Source organism: Parasteatoda tepidariorum, chromosome 5 (assembly GCF_043381705.1).
Source record: "Parasteatoda tepidariorum isolate YZ-2023 chromosome 5, CAS_Ptep_4.0, whole genome shotgun sequence".
Taxonomy (NCBI): Eukaryota; Metazoa; Arthropoda; class Arachnida; order Araneae; family Theridiidae; genus Parasteatoda; species Parasteatoda tepidariorum.
In genome coordinates this window covers 52,757,539-52,773,748 of record NC_092208.1, presented here as the reverse complement: position 1 = coordinate 52,773,748, position 16,210 = coordinate 52,757,539, and the positions used below count along the sequence as shown (strand labels likewise).

The 16,210-nt window shown below is 33.5% G+C and overlaps 1 protein-coding gene and 1 long non-coding RNA gene across 2 annotated transcripts in view; one reads left to right on the top strand and one right to left on the bottom strand.

Annotated features, from left to right (window-relative positions):
* The window catches only part of LOC139425710 (uncharacterized), a 117,237-nt gene that overhangs the window by 62,437 nt on the left and 38,590 nt on the right, over positions 1-16,210 (top strand). The window lies entirely within an intron of this gene.
* LOC107449122 (putative adhesion G protein-coupled receptor E4P) overlaps positions 1,320-16,210 on the bottom strand; it is a 51,871-nt gene continuing 36,980 nt past the window's right edge. The window contains exons 9-13 of the mRNA XM_043055188.2: positions 14,197-14,353; positions 11,086-11,152; positions 9,657-9,809; positions 6,417-6,585; positions 1,320-1,479 (exon numbers count right to left, since the gene is read on the bottom strand). Of these exons, the coding sequence (XP_042911122.1) occupies positions 1,420-1,479; positions 6,417-6,585; positions 9,657-9,809; positions 11,086-11,152; positions 14,197-14,353 (606 nt within the window). The 3' untranslated portion in view covers positions 1,320-1,419. The remainder of the gene's footprint in view (positions 1,480-6,416; positions 6,586-9,656; positions 9,810-11,085; positions 11,153-14,196; positions 14,354-16,210) is intronic.

The window sequence follows — 16,210 nt, the reverse complement described above, 5'->3', positions numbered from 1 at the left end:
AAAGTTACCTGCAATGGATTATAAATGTTGATTATTCTGTTGTTATTGCGCATTTGGAAGATAATTTTTAATATATGTTGAAGTAAATAAATATAATAACTTTATGAAGTAATTAGATAATTTAAAATAAATTGAGAATTGATATACAAAAAATTCACCTACAGAATTACCTACAAAATATTAATCACTATACAATGTATTACCTTTCATATCACACATTACAAATATCAAAATTTAGATAAAATGTCATACTTAAAGTAATTGTAATGAAAATATGATGCCCTGAAGAAATTGAGTAGATAGTTTCTAATATTTATTATCCCTTAATATTTTTATATAATAATAAATTCAAATTTAAACTATACGCAGGATATTTTGAAATGTACCACCTAATATACAAATTAATAATCGTTGTTAAAAATCGAATGGAAAAAAATAAATACAAAAGTGATCACAAATTAATATTCAAAAGTTAAAAAAAGGCTAATGAAATCTTTCAAATCACAATTGAAGAAAGCGAGAATGAAAATATCAAAACCTGTTTGTTACCGGAAGGAACAAAGAAGAATTATTGTGGGATTTTTAAAAATACCTTGAAGTTTCATCAGGCATTTACACCAATTTTGACATTTTTCATCTCATCTTCTTTGCTAGTACTTTTGCAGATTTCGATGGTGATTTCGTAATTTCTTCATTTAATATTTATTTACAACTTTAAATGCTTACATATGCTTTATATATATATATATCAATCACCGAAGAGCCCTTACATTATGACCAACCTCCATCTGTAACAATGGGCTCGTTTCATGGTTTCTCGCCCAGGAACAATGTTTTCATGGGGCACATTAGGACCCATAATCCTCATAGAACAATCCCTGACGTCTGTAAGCTACTTGAACATAGTTGCAGACACCAGGTTCACCCATTCATGGCAACAGTTTTTCCTGCGGGGGATGGATTACCAACAGGATAATGCACCATGTCATAAGGGTCGAATCGTCGAGGCGCCTCTATTTTCCTAAATGCTTATTAAAAAAGAATGCAATTTACAGATATTTTTAAAGACGCTCACTTCTTTGTTTCTAATTGTTTTGCAATTAACCCAAACCATTTATTTTATTTATGTTTATTTTTTTTTTCTTGTGTTGTGATTTTGTGTTGTTCTTTCGTTTCTGAGCTTTGTTTTGTTTTTGTTTTGTTTTTCAAAAAAAGAGGCATGGAAAACATTTAAAAAAATTTATAATCACATTAAGAAATATTTTTTTAAGGAAACATATATTCAAATTGAAAAATATTTCTTAAGATTTAAGTGCTACTAATCAACTAGGTGCTCAAAATTTACAAATTTAAGTAAAATCCCCACAAAATGTACAATTTCAGATCAATATAAAATGTGCATTCTCTCTTCCAAATAATTTATGGAGCTCTTGCTTCTTTCAAACAGCATTTAAATACATCTTTAACTTTCTGTCGCACCTGCGAATTAAAGTACGTAATTTGTTAGATAATTAATGGAGCAACAATTACATGAAAAATATACAATATGGTTAAAAAAAATTTATCCAACATGCATCTAATCTAATGTTTAGAATCAATTTGCAAATTTTCAATTAATTTATAAATTAAACTCAAGTTAGGCACATAAAGAGTCCCCACAGAGGGGATCTTATAAACTTTTAAAGCGAAGCTTTTCAGAACAACATCACAAAGAAGTTGTTTACGGAAAAAAAGCTTATTATAAAAAGTTTTTGACAAAACAAAAGCGAACCTAAAACGCCCTCAAAAACAATGTAATGATTAACTGAAATTAGTTTTTGCTTCAATAACATCTTTCAACCTTTTGTTNGGATTCGTGAGAAGCTCATCATCCGGGATGTTTCCCAGACCGTCGCCAATAGCCCATTGTGCAGCTCTAGTGCGACGCAAATTAACAACAACAACAACAACATCAAAAAAGGTACAAAAATCTTAAAAAATAAAAACATTGAAGATACAAAAGTCTTAAATTTATAAATTTGCTTTTTTATGGTGAACTTAAACCTTATCTCTTACTATAGTCACTGTGCCACAAAAGAAATATCTCTAAAAACATTAAATAACAAATGCATGCAATGTAACGGGTTTCACGTGTCAAACTTGAGTAGGGTTACAGCTTACTAATCTTTCCTTAAACGCTAAATAGTTGCTAAAATATAAATATGTTAACATTTTAAAACGTTAAAGATAACTGCAATCATTTAAAAAATACCGTTGTTGTAATTGAAATGTATATTGGTATTTTCTCATAACTCTTAAAGAAGTGAACCGTTCATTAGTCAAAATTCAGAATTGCCATGTTTTTTGCTTCTTATATTTTACATGGTCGCTGTAGTACCTAATTTACTTAAGTCTGATTGGTAGTTTGGCTACGAAAGTATTTTTTGTGCATTAAGATTGTAATATTTTCAAACTGTAAATAGAATTTTCGGATGATTGCTTTTATGCACATTATTTACCAAACTGGTGTCAACAGCAAATATTTAGGAAAACTAAAAAAAGACTTGGTTTTTGTCCTAATATGCGATCAACCTTACTTAACTGTATAGTTACTTAACGGATAGATAGGTGGCGCCATTAAAATAATATGAATTATAAAAAATTTTAAAATAAATATTTTTTTAAACAACAATATATAAACAATTATTAATGTATAAAAATATAACTTAAATAAAATAATGAATTACATTAAAAAATAAATGTAAATGTATGATAAAATGGAGGAAGAAAAAAAATTATTAAAATAAAATTTAATGATTCAATAGATCCGTAAAGTAACTACACAGTTTAATAAGGTAGATCGCATATCGGGACAATACCAAAAACTTTAACACAATGGCCGATTAGTCAACCTACAGGGTATTGGAGGTTTAGGGCCTAAAATGTCGTGACCAACAGCTTGATGGTGCCACGTATTGAGCATCGCGCACTAGCTGCCATTACTTCCCACCAATCGATCTGAAACTAGGTAAGCTTCAAGCTGAAACCGGGCCTGGAATAAAACTGCACCCCTCACAACACCAACAACCTTAATGGGTAATCGTGAATCTCTTTTTAATAAATATCTTTGTTCAGTTCTATTTGTTATGAAACACGCTTGAACACGCTTTTACAATATTATTACCGGGAGCCGCGATGGCGTTCGCCTTCCAATGAGATGAACCAGGTTCAAATCCCATCTATGGCTGGTCGATACGAAATCAGCATCCGGCATGTAACAACCACAGTGTTGACGTGAAATATCTTCAGTGGTAAAGGGATCATGGGTTAGAGTCCGTTTGACGTCAGGCTAACCGTTGGAAGTTCTCGTGGTCTTCCTCTCCATGTAACGCAATTGCGGGTTACTTCCTTCAAAAAGATCTCCACGAAAGCAAATTTCCCCCAATACTTGATCCAGAAGTTCCCTTGTCTTCTGGATTGGATTCAAAATTACAAGGCTACGTAGTTGGGCATTAGTAGTCATAAACCCAAAAATTGGGGCGGCTGTTCAACGACGGTTATAAAACAAAATAAAATATTATTACCAAAGCTGAGGTGGCTCAGGTGATAGATCGCTCGCCTCCCAATGAGGTGATCTCTGATCCAATCCCCAGCGACAACTAGTCGATATGAATACCACACTCAGCTCACACAGACCACAGTGCTGACGAAAAATGTCCTCAGTGGTAGACGGATCATGAGTTAGAGACCGTTGGCATCAGGCTGACCGTGGAAGGTTTTCGTGGTTTTTCTCTCCATGCAATGCAAATGCTGGTTAGTTCCATCAAAAGTCCTGCAGGACATACACTATCTAGCCATTAATGACCGGACACCCCTTGAACGGCAGGTGGACTCGTCCTGGCGGAATAAATGCGGAACCTGTGGTGGGGGAAAGACCATTCGCAAGCAGGCGACGGCCATACGAGCGTTAACAGTGAAAATGAGTGGACGGCGAGAGCTGAATGAGGCGGAAAGGGGCATGATCATAGGCGCCCACCGATTTGGTCATTCCATACGTGCCATCTCCGACAAGTTTCAGATACCACGGTCAACAGTTGGTGACGTCGTGTTGAAATGGGAACGAGAGGGAATGATAAGACCGCAGTCTCGACCCGGCAAGCATAAAATAATGTCCGACAGGGATCGACGATCTCTTCGACGTGTAGTGAAGGCAAACCGACAAATGTCGTTGGACACTGTCATTACCAACTTCCGGGCTGCATCTGGCAGTTTTGCCAGTACACGTACCATTCGTTGGGAGCTTCCATGGACGAGGATTCCATGGACGAGCAGCAGCACATAAGCCAAACATCTCTCCATCAAACTCACGCCACCGATTTCAGTGGTGCAGAGCACGACGCCAGTGGACAGTAGAGCAATGGAAAAGTGTTATGTGCAGTGATGAGTTATGCTACATGTTGTGGCACTCTAATGGACGGGTGTGGACCTGGCGAATGACCGGAGAACGGTACCTACCGGAGTGCATTGTCCCCACTGTGAAGTTCAGCGGTGGAGGAATTATGGTGTGGTCCTGTTTCTCATGGTTTGGCCTTGGACCCTTGGTGTTAGTGCGTGGAACCCTGAACGCAGTAGGGTATAGAGACATCCTGGACAATTCGGCGCTTCCCACCCTGTGGCAACAGTTCGGTAATGGCCCGTTTGTGTTTCAACACGATAACGCTGCCATTCATAAAGCACATGCCATCACGGACTGGTTTGATGAAATGGGGGTGGAAGTTAACTCAAACCATTGACAAAGCNAGTGGGATGAAGGAAATTGCGATTTCATTTCTAAAAGTTCCTTATATTAAGGTTCGAAGTGAGATGTGCTTATTTTAAGGAACAAGGCTAAATCCTTTTCTGTTAGTCTACTTCTGAAATAATTTTTTCTAAGGTTCATAATTGAAAACTCTTGTTCACGTATATAAGATTAAGCTAACATAGCACTGATTTTCTGGGCGTGAAATTTTAAATTTTGGAAACTAGCTTTTGGTAATGATTTGTCAAACTTAGGCATATTTAGAAACAACTGCTTCAGATGATTGTTAGATTGCCCGCTCGTTGGAGCGTAAATTGCGCAGTCTGCCAAATGTGAAGTACAATTTACCCATATTAGATTCCATAAGTCAGCTCCTCGAGAAAGACAAACGCTAGTTGGAGCCAATCTACGGCTATTCTATAAAGAACTTCTGCTTTCAACATTTTACCAATAGAAGCTGTCTGTGCTAACTATTTCCATCAATTTATGTTTTGCAGAACAAAAATAGAGAAAGTAAAAATGTCATCAGTACTTTGTTAAAAAAGGAAAAACAGAAATTATTTTAAACATAGTCGAAATAAAAATTCTATCCGCGGGCCGGATAGAATCTTCCGGTGGGCCAAACCTGGCCCGAGGGTCGTAGTTTGCCCATCCCTGGGTTAGAGTCTCTTCGCCGTCAGGCTAACCATGGGAGGGTCTCGTTGTCTTCCTCTCCATGCAACGCAAATACGGGTTAGTTCCATCAAAAAGACGTTCACGGAGGCAAATTTCTCCCAATACTTGATCCAGAAGTTCCCTTGTTTTCTAGATAGGGTTCAAAATATAAGGCTACGTAGTTGAACATTAGTAGTCATAGACTCAAAAATTGGGGTGGCTGTTCAACGATGGTCATAAAATAAAATACTATTACCAGAGCCGTGGTGGCTCAGTTGATAGAGCGCTCGCCTCCCAATGAGGTGACTTTTCCAATTCCCAGCGACAACTGGTAGTTACGAATTCCGCACTCGGCTCAGATCGACCACAGTGCTGACGAAAAATGTCGTCAGTGGTAGACGGATCATGAGTTAGAGTCCCGTTGGCATCAGGCTAACGGTGGGAGGTTTTCGTGGTTTTTCTCTCCATGCAATGCAAATGCTGGTTAGTTCCATAAAAAGTCCTGCAAGAAGACAAATTTCCCCCAACACTTGATCCAGGAGATCCCTTGTCTTCTGGATTGGGTTCAAAATTACAAGGCAAATTACAAGAAGTTGAACTTTGGTAGTCCTAAACTCAATATTGGGTCGGGTGCTCAACGACGGTTATAAAATATTATTACCAGTAATATTTGGTTGCAGTTATTTCATAGACGTTTACATCACTTTGGGAAGGAAATTTTAAAATTCAGACTTTTAAGTTTTTATTTTTCGAATTCAAAATTTCAAATGTGTTAAAGTCTTCTGAAAGAATTCAGAATTCAACAAAAATAAAAATACCTTTATAAATCAATTCCGTAGTTTCTAAGATGTCCAAGTTCGGTCTTTTACAATGAATTAAACATACAAACAATCAAATTTTTTTATTCAATCAGCAATATCATTTCACTCTTAATTATATAAATGTGTCAAAGAAAAGTAATCAAATATTTAAATTTGATTGTTACCTCATCATTTCCCAACGTATGGAAGAAGAATACCAAAACTCCAATTATTGTATTTAGAATTGAAAAGACACTGTAGAGGCCTAAGTTTTGCTCGTAATCCGATAATTGTCCCACCACAAACGATGACAAGATCAAAGGCATTAAAATCAAATTAGATCTTTGATGTATCCTAAAAGTAAGAAAAATATTTTATTTACAGGCTTTAGAAATAATTGACAAAATACAGGGTGTCCTAATTTAGATTGAGTTTTTTAAATATTTGTAGTAGGAACTAGTTAACGTTTAAAAAAAAGCAATTCTTGCACTTGCATAAGACTTACGTCATTTCCCATAAATTTTATATCTCATAGCTTTTGGTTTCAATTCAAAAAGTTTTCTATAAATGGGGCTATAGTACGTAAATAAAAAAAACTACATTACATTAAAAACCCCGAGTCGTAATCCTATACATGTCGTAATCAGACAATGAAATTTTTATACATCAAAGCACAATGAAAAAAACTATAAAAAAGACCTTAAATTTTAATCATCAGCAATTGCGAATTAAAACTAGGGTCTTTGAGGAGAAAATTTATGCACTTTTGTATTAATTTGTTTAGGAAATTACATTTCTAAACATAACTGTATTTCCAATAAAAAAAATTTAAAACCGTCAATCTAATTTAGAAAAATTTTTATCGATTTTTTCTTAAAAATGCAGAAATTGGATTTCTTTGTTTTCTCGGTGTTTACAACAAATATTTTTATTTCAATGAGCTGGTGTAGAATCAATTTACTGAAAAATCCTTCCTGAACAAGTTATATAAAAAAAATTGAAATCAGTTCCAACTTAGGTCAAATTAATTAATTAAATTTAATTAATAAATTATAATATTTGAAAAAACTGTATTAGCTTGAACTAATAGTAAGAATTTGAAAAAGGAAGAAATTTTGGAACCAAACATAGAAGAAATATGAATTATTAACAAGTACTTTGTCTAGACAACAAAAAATAAACATTGACTCGTATAAAATATATTTAGTTTTAATTTTTCTAGTAACGAAACAATTCCTAATATTCAACTTAATCTTCTTAAATTGTTTTTTTTTTAATCCAGCACAGCGCAAACAGCGGTCATCACTTTGCATTAAGACAGACTAATTAAGAAATCTTATATTTTCTAATCACTTCTCATCTATTTCTGTCTTATTGAAGTGAGGCCACAAACTTTGGAGACATTAGGAAATGTCATTCATTGATCAATCAGCCTGAATTTTTATGCAGTTCGTAATAAACCCACGAAAGTAAAAGCTCATTGTAAAAAACGTAGTTACAGATTTCATACAAAAAAAAAGTTAAGTCTGGGTAATTAATACATTTTCTAGTAAACTTAAACGTTTATTGACTAATTGTAATGAAATATTCAGTCAAAATAAAAAAAAACTATTGCATTTTCCAGTTAACTTGACTGAAATGCTGATGACCCTACTATGTTGCGAGCACTTCCTGCGTGTTTTTATTTTGTATCAATCTTTTAATATAGATTAAAAATAATTCAAAACAAATCGTGATAATTCATAATTTGAACGCATAAATGAGTTTAAACCAATTGATGAGCTTTTGTAACAACTTCCATTCAACATGCAAAACACAATAGGAAGAACTATAACTGTTTAAATGTTTTCAGCGCTTTATCATACTAATAGTAAGATTAAGGATAGCGTTTGCCTTCTGTTAACTGTAACGCTATTCTTTTTGCTACCCCTCTGCCATTATTATGTTATGGAAAATTTTCGGGCATGCGCTGTGAAATATAAGCTGCGTCAGAGAGAAACCGGAAACACTTTTTTTTTTCTTCCAGACGTGGACACGTACCTAGGTTTGCAAAACCCTTAACCGTATAGTCCACGTCTGGACGACAGTCTAGCTCGCACAAAAGTAAACCATTACAAAATTCATAACTGCACAATAAAGATGATACAGATGACAATAAAGATGACAATAATGCGTAAATTTATATTTAAAAAAATTTTTAAAAAAATTTTGAAGCAAAGAGAACAATAAATGAAGCGAATTTTGTTATATACATAATAATTGAAAAAAAAGAAGCAAAAAGAAAACAAAGAAAAAGTAAACGAGGACGAAATGTATAATGAAGGACAAAATCAAAAACTGTTAAACACTATCAAGATTACATAAAAAGTCAGGTTTAATTAAAATTTTAATAAGGAGTCGTTTTGAATGAAAACACTATGAAAAATTTATTTAATGTTACAGCCTGTATTAGTTGAACATCAACGGTTACAATCTAGTTTAGCTCTGTGACAGTCACGTCAGCCAATATTAAATATTCTAAGAACAAATATACAATCCCCCACGTATAGCCTAATACTATAACTATCAATACTCAAATCAAACCAAAGCCATGTTGTTCACTGAGCTTACGAATATTATTGAAACTCTGCTAAGAATTCAAATTATGAATTTTCCGACTGAAGATTCTAGAAATTTTAAAATTAAACTTTGAAATAAATTTTATTTGTAATTTAATTCCATTCCATTTGGACTTTTTAAAAAATGGTTTAAATCATACCAAATAACTTTTGAAATGTATACTTTTAAGGAAATGTTGCGAAATAAGCATTTCCAAGTAATCAGTTTAAATCAGACTGTAACACACAACAAACAAAGAATAAAAATGTATCGAAGGCGCAATTTATTAAAATTGTAATATTGAAATAAAGACATGTCTAGACATGTATTCCCTCATCAAATGTCTCGTTTAATTTAGAATTCATTTATCTAAATTGCTGAAGTAATTCCCTGAGCAAGTACTCCTTAATGCCTGAGGAATAAATTTATAGCAAAATATATTTCATAATTTCAGCTTAGCAATTTGCAAAATTTCATCTCGTTTCGAAAGAAATTTCCAGAATTTCAGGAACCCATCTCAGAGCAATTTATATTTAAGAAAAGAGTTAAAGTAGTCTTTATTTAGAAAATTATTTCCTGGATCATCTAAAATTTTTATTGTTAAACTATAAACGACTTAAAAGCTTAGTAAATTATTAGAAATATGTTTGACAGCATATTAATGTAAAATTCATGAGCAATATGGTTCACTAAAGCTAACGATGATTTTAAAATTAATGGATTTATAAGTATTCTAAGCAAACTGTAAAGTGATAACTTATGCAAATTAATGAAATTCATAGATTATATGTTAAAAATAGATTAATTGTTGATTGATTTATGCTTACTTGCATGTTAACAACTGTCTGTGATCAATAATTTTCAGAGGCTTATAATTAGCGTTCCCTGATGCCTCCAACATAATAAAGTTCATAATGCAAATTGATATTACTGGTCCAAGAACTAAATACACCACATGTTTATCCATTTGTGTCCAACAACTGAAAAAATAATGCGTATATTAAGCACTTTTTACTCGTTAGACTGCTAATCTAGCATTTTGCATGCTTATACCTCTTTTTGTGTATGTTTAATATTTTAGGTTTATTTTGAGTCTTGAATACCCTTTCAAAAAATTGTTTTAGCGTTAAACCATAACACTAGTATTAAATAAAAAATTAAAAAATTAAAAATTTATGAAAATAAAAATAAAATATAAAAAAATAAAATATAAAATATGAAAAATTTCATTCGCTAAAAAAATATGCGAATTGAAAATAACAGTTAACATATTTTAAGAGCTCAAAAGCAGGTGCCCATTTTCAAACCTTGCCAGATGTGAATGAGAAAAAAACAAAGAGATTTGAAATATGAAAGTAAAGTTTTCGACGAAATAATGCGCATGCTAAGCACTTTTTACTCTTAAAGCTTGCTAATCTAACTTGTTTCTAATCACTCATGCGAAGTCTTAAAAATGGGCGTCGGTTTTTGAGAGCTTCAAACAAGTAGACTGTAATTTCTAATTGTATACTTTTATTAACAAATGAAGTTTTTAATTACGTAATGTCTTACCACTTTAATTTCTTGAAATTATTTATTTAACGTAACACCGGTACTATAAACCATAATTCTGGTACCTTCAAACATAATATGGTGCAACGTTTTTTATAATCTCTATGTGGTGTTAAATTGAACCATGTTGGCATTCAATTTGAACCCTAGAATCAACTTTTAGAAAGGCAAAAATATGGTTCATTTTAGCACCATATGAAGGTTGAAGCAATTTTGAACATTATTACAGTTCAATACATTTTAAAATAATTATTTACAGTTCAATACATTTTGAAATAATTATTTTAAAATAATTATTATAAATAATTATTTTAAAATAATTATTTTCAGTTCAATACATTTTAAAATAATTATTTTAAAGTAATTATTTTAAAATATTTACAGTTCAATACATTTTAAAATAATTATTTTAAATAATCATTTTAAATAATTATTTTGAATAATTATTTTAAAATAATTATTTTAAAATAATTATTTACAGTTCAATACATTTTAAAATAATTATTATAAATTTATTAATTCCAATGAATTTCTTGAAAAATAGTTTTATTTTTTTAGTTTAGAGCTGAAAAAATTGAAATATATTTTTTTTTCGGATAATGTATTTTCAATAATATTATTATTAACTTTGTTTTTCTTTTGTTCTTTTATGCTCCACACGTTTTTGATAAATCATTAGCTTTATGAAAAAAAATTAGTGCTTACTGATATTTAGCTCCATATGTATCGAGAAAAAAACACACACCAACAATCGCAATTAGCAAAGAAACACCTAAATTAAAAGAAAAAATCTTTGATTCATTACATATTAGTATAAAACACTTTTAATAAGAAAGAAAAGCTGTAATGCACAATTCGCTTGAACATTATTTGGTAGCAATATATTTCAATGCTTAAATTGAAAAAAAAAAAATAATAAAATTATTGCAATTACAAAAAGTACATCATGCATGCAAAAGTCAAGTAAAATTTCATGTTATTATTATTAAATTCAAATCATTAAAATATAATGTATCATTTTAACTCAAAACTATAGTTGAAAATCATCTGCTTCGTTTACCGACTTGTTTCTAACTCTTGTAAACTATATCTTAAAAATATAACTTTTTCTTTGAAAATATAACTATACCATGAAAACTGTAACTTTTCTATATGTTACTTAAAATCTTTCTATTTTTCTTCAAAGTATAACATTTTGATGAAAAGGATATTTTCTTTTAATTATTTTATTTCTATTATAAGTGCAATCTTTTTGAGATTTCCTAGCAGATGATTTTTAAAAAAACTTCTAAATAAATCTTGGAAGTTCCGTTGCAATGTCTTGTTATAGTAAATGGTAAAAACAGAAGAATTAAAATAGCAACGCCATTTTCCGATATTATGATCCCTAGCACAATATTTAACATAAGAACCTTTGTCTTTAAAGTTTTTAAGTTAATAATATGTTTCAAAAACGTTTTGCAAACTTAGAAATTAGATATTACAATTTAAACACTGCTAGCATATTATTCCACTCATTCAATTATACACAGAAGAGCCATTACATTACGACTTTCCTGCTAATAACATGTAGGACCACCTTTAGCCGTCAAAACTGCTAGCACCTGCCGTGGCATTGGTTCCACAAGGTGCTGATAGGTAGTCTGAGGTATCTGGTACCAAGCGCTCACCAACTGGTCCTGCAATTCCCTCATATTGCGAGGGGGTAGCGTGGCAGCACGAATTTGGTTTTCTAAGTAGGACCACAAATGCTCTATTGGATTAAGGTCAGGTGAATTTGGGGGCCAAGACATGCCTTGAAAGTCACTGGAATGTTCCTCGATGATTCGACCCTTATGAGATGGTGCATTATCCTGTTGATAAACACCATACTCCGCAGGAAAAACTATTGCCATGAATGGATGAACCTGGTCTGCAACTATGTTCAAGTAGCTTACAGACGTCAGGGATTGCTCTATGAGGATTATGGGTCCTAATCTGCCCCATGGAAACATTGTTCCTGGGCGAGAAACCATGAAAACCTGGGTCAGCCCATTGTTATAGATGGAGGATGGTCATAATGTAATGGCTCTTCCGTGTACAATTCAGTGATAATAATTCTTTCACAATCAATTTAAGTATTGGGTTGTCCGGAAAATAAATTCGTGTTTTTTTCCTTATGAAAATAGAAAATCGCTTCTCTTATGATGATTAACTATTTAATTGAATTATATATTCTCTATTCTGGTCCTATACCTTTTGCGATCCTTCTGACATGATTCCTAGCTCATAAAATGTTTCGTTCAAGCAAAAACCTGACCCATTTGATTTTTGACCTCTTTACTTGAAGTAAAAATTTTCGTCTAAAACTTTCTGAAAAGACCCAAACAAATGTTGTAGACAACCCGTTTTTCGTGAAAACCAGTGATGATGGAATTGATAATTTTCTAGACATTAATGAAGTAAATCACAGACGTCTAACCCTACGGTGCAAATTTCTTCACATAAGAACATGAGGAACACATATGTCGAATTTTAAGAATAAACCTAGGAGTTTTAAATTATCATGAACCATTGAAATCGACAAATTTAATCTCTTAGCGATAATACGAGTTGTTATTCAACAGCTTGAATCGATTAATATCCTTATTGAGCGGCAATGGCTCAGGGGAAGGAGCGTTCGCCTTCCAATAAGGTGAACCGAGTTCGAGTCCCTGCGATGGCTGGTCGATACGAATTCCGCATCCGGCTTGCGCCGACCACAGTTCTGATATGAAATATCCTCAGCGGTAGACGGATCATGGGTGAGAGTTACCTTGCCGTCAGGCTAACCACGAAAGGTTTTCGCAGCCCTCCTCTCCCTGTAACGCAAATGCGGGATAGTTCCATCAAGAAGTCCTCCACGAAGGCAAAATTTCTCCCAAAAAACTTGATCCAGGAGTTCTCTTGTCTTCTGGATTGGATTCAAAATTATAAAGCTACGTATTTGAATATTGTTAGTCGTAAACCCAAAAATTGGTAGGGCTGTTCAACGACGATTATAAAAAAATATCGTAAAAATTGCGTCTTTATCAGCCCAAACTGTCGTAGTGCATCTTCGTGTGTCTGAATTAAAATTTTGACGGATCGATATTTTAAAAACCAGCTTTGGGCACTGGCGTTCTATCAATACATATTCTTCAGACACATCAGATAATTTCTTTCTTGCTTGAGCAAATTTTCGCCTTTTTGATAGTTAAAAAGGAAAATGCGCCGAAAGTGTAGCTTTTCACTTTCTACATTTGAAGGGTCATGAACCAAAAACTACTGCATGAAATCAATCTAACTTTTTTACAACTAAGCTTTCATGTATTGACTTTCAATATTTATAATGATGATACGACTTAAGTGTAAAGTTGTCTGCGAAAAATATAATGAAAACCTCTGTTGACGAAAACAAACTGAAAAACAAAATTTCTTTCCGAACAAACCTGTGCATTGAAATAATAACCTTGTTTGTTACATTTTTACATTTTAGATTAATATATTATAACTAAATAATTGTTGTTGTTGTTTCTAATCCCCAAAAGGTCCATCCCAATTAAACCAAATCCATAAGTCCAAAAATGTTCAGAAAGTCTAAAAGCAGATGAGGTTTTGAAAAACCTCATCGATCTTAAAATCGATACAATTTAGAATATGCTCGGGCGAAGCCTGAGCAGTCCTACGTTTAGTGCAAAGTCCACTACATTTAGTTCAGAGTTTAGTGAAACTAAATAATTAACTGACACTTAAATAGTACTGAGATGCGTTAATTAACTTTTTATTAAACTTTGATAAGACAATTTTTTTTCTTACCCCAACCGACAAGCATGTTTTGAAATCGATTTAACAAGCCATTTCTAGGTACTACAAATGCAACCATGCTGTAAACGTGCAAAGATTCCAGAAACATAAACATAAAACAGGCAGTGAAGAAGAAATGAAGGGCCACTGACACAACTGTGCATAAATCCTGCAACAACAAAAAAAGACTTGATTGAAAATAAACTAACAAAAATGTTTTGAAACGAACGTTTAAAGATTTTTGTACTGCCTCACATAACGCAAAATCTCACAATTGCATTTCAGATGATGTTGCGTTTCAGGTCAACAGCTTCTAAAAGAGAGAACGCCTCCGCATGGATCAATTTAATACTCCGACTAAACTAAACTCAGTGGCGCGACAGCCCATAGAGGGCCAAGGCCTACTCTGCCCATCTCAGTTTTCTTTACCTTGGGCTGTGGGGTGCAGATGTTCTGGTCAGGTGGTCAGCCGATAGCCGGACCCCCAGTATTTAGTTCCCAAGCATGCTTGGTACTCATTTATCGACCCACAGGAGGGATGAAAGGCTGAGCCAACCTTGCCCAGCCCGAGGATCGAACCCAGGACCTGTGGCACGGGAACGCGAAGCGCTACTACTCAGCCAACGGGCGTCTACTCCTTCACACAATAGTACTAGTTTCATGACTAGTTTCAAAGAGTGCTGGACAGGCACCGCTCATGAGCCAGTTGGAAAAGGNTCAGGTCAACAGCTTCTAAAAGAGAAAACGCCGCCGCATGGATCAATTTAATACTCCGACTAAACTAAACTCAGTGGCGCGACAGCCCATAGAGGGCCAAGGCCTACTCTGCCCATCCCAGTTTTCTTGACCTTGGGCTCTGGGATGCAGGAGCTGATGTTCCGGTGAGTTATTCAGCCGAAAGTGGAACCTCCAGTGTTTAGTTCCCAAGCATGCTTGGTACTCATTTATCGACCCACTGAAGGGATGAAAGGCTGAGTCAACCTTGCCCGGCCCGAAGATCGAACTCAAGACCTGTGGCTCGGGAGCGCGAAGAGCGGCACTCAGCCACCGGGCGTCAAAATTCCGACTAAGTGAATACAAACTGCGCAATGCTTGAAAAATAAGAAAAATGTCACAACATTCGGGCTACTAAAGGATCCGATTTCTCGTTTATGATAAAGCGCGCGAAGGCCTTCTCTCTACCTGGAGGTGTTGTTGAGGCACTCCCAGCGATTAGCGAATATTCGAGGCAATGATTTCATACTTGGGATACAAATCAGGTTAATATCAAATCAAAATGGATTTTAAACTATATTTTAAACACCAAATATATAGCATATTTTATATCAAAATACTCCTTAATTTTTCAATAGTTAGGAAACCTTTTTTGTAAATTGTTCATTTTGTTCTTTTTTGCGAGAGATTAAAGTTACATCTTTTAAAGAAAACATCTGTTAAAGATTTATAAATGTCTCTGACAAACACACTAATAGCCGTTTATTATTAATTGCCACGGCTCGAGATTTCATACACTGACGTTATTTCTGAATATAACCCTATCGATAAGTGTTATAATAATAACCAAACAAGCCTTTAAATTGAAAGCAAAAATTGGTTTTGTATAAAAAGAATGATAGCTTTCTTTGATCGACTTAAAGTAACAAATCTTATCACGGCCTAAACTGGTGCATTTCCCCATTACAGCCTTAAAAGGGAACACTTCATGCCACACTAAACCACTTCAAATACGTTAACTAAGGTACAAAAACGTTTTTAAAAAAATCGCGGAAATGTTTTTTCGTAATTCCCGAAAGTATTCACTTCTCTACAAGCCAAATTTAAATTATTTATATTATATTTAAGAAAAAAACTGTTACAAGAATAAAACGTTCACGCTTATACTTTTTGTCATATATATATATTTAAAAAAATAGTTTTACTGAGCAATATTTTAAGTTCGAACAATATAAACTGCAAAATCATTAACTAACGAATATAATGTTTGTTGCAATAATCAAAATGTTGTAACAACCAGATAAATGTAGCA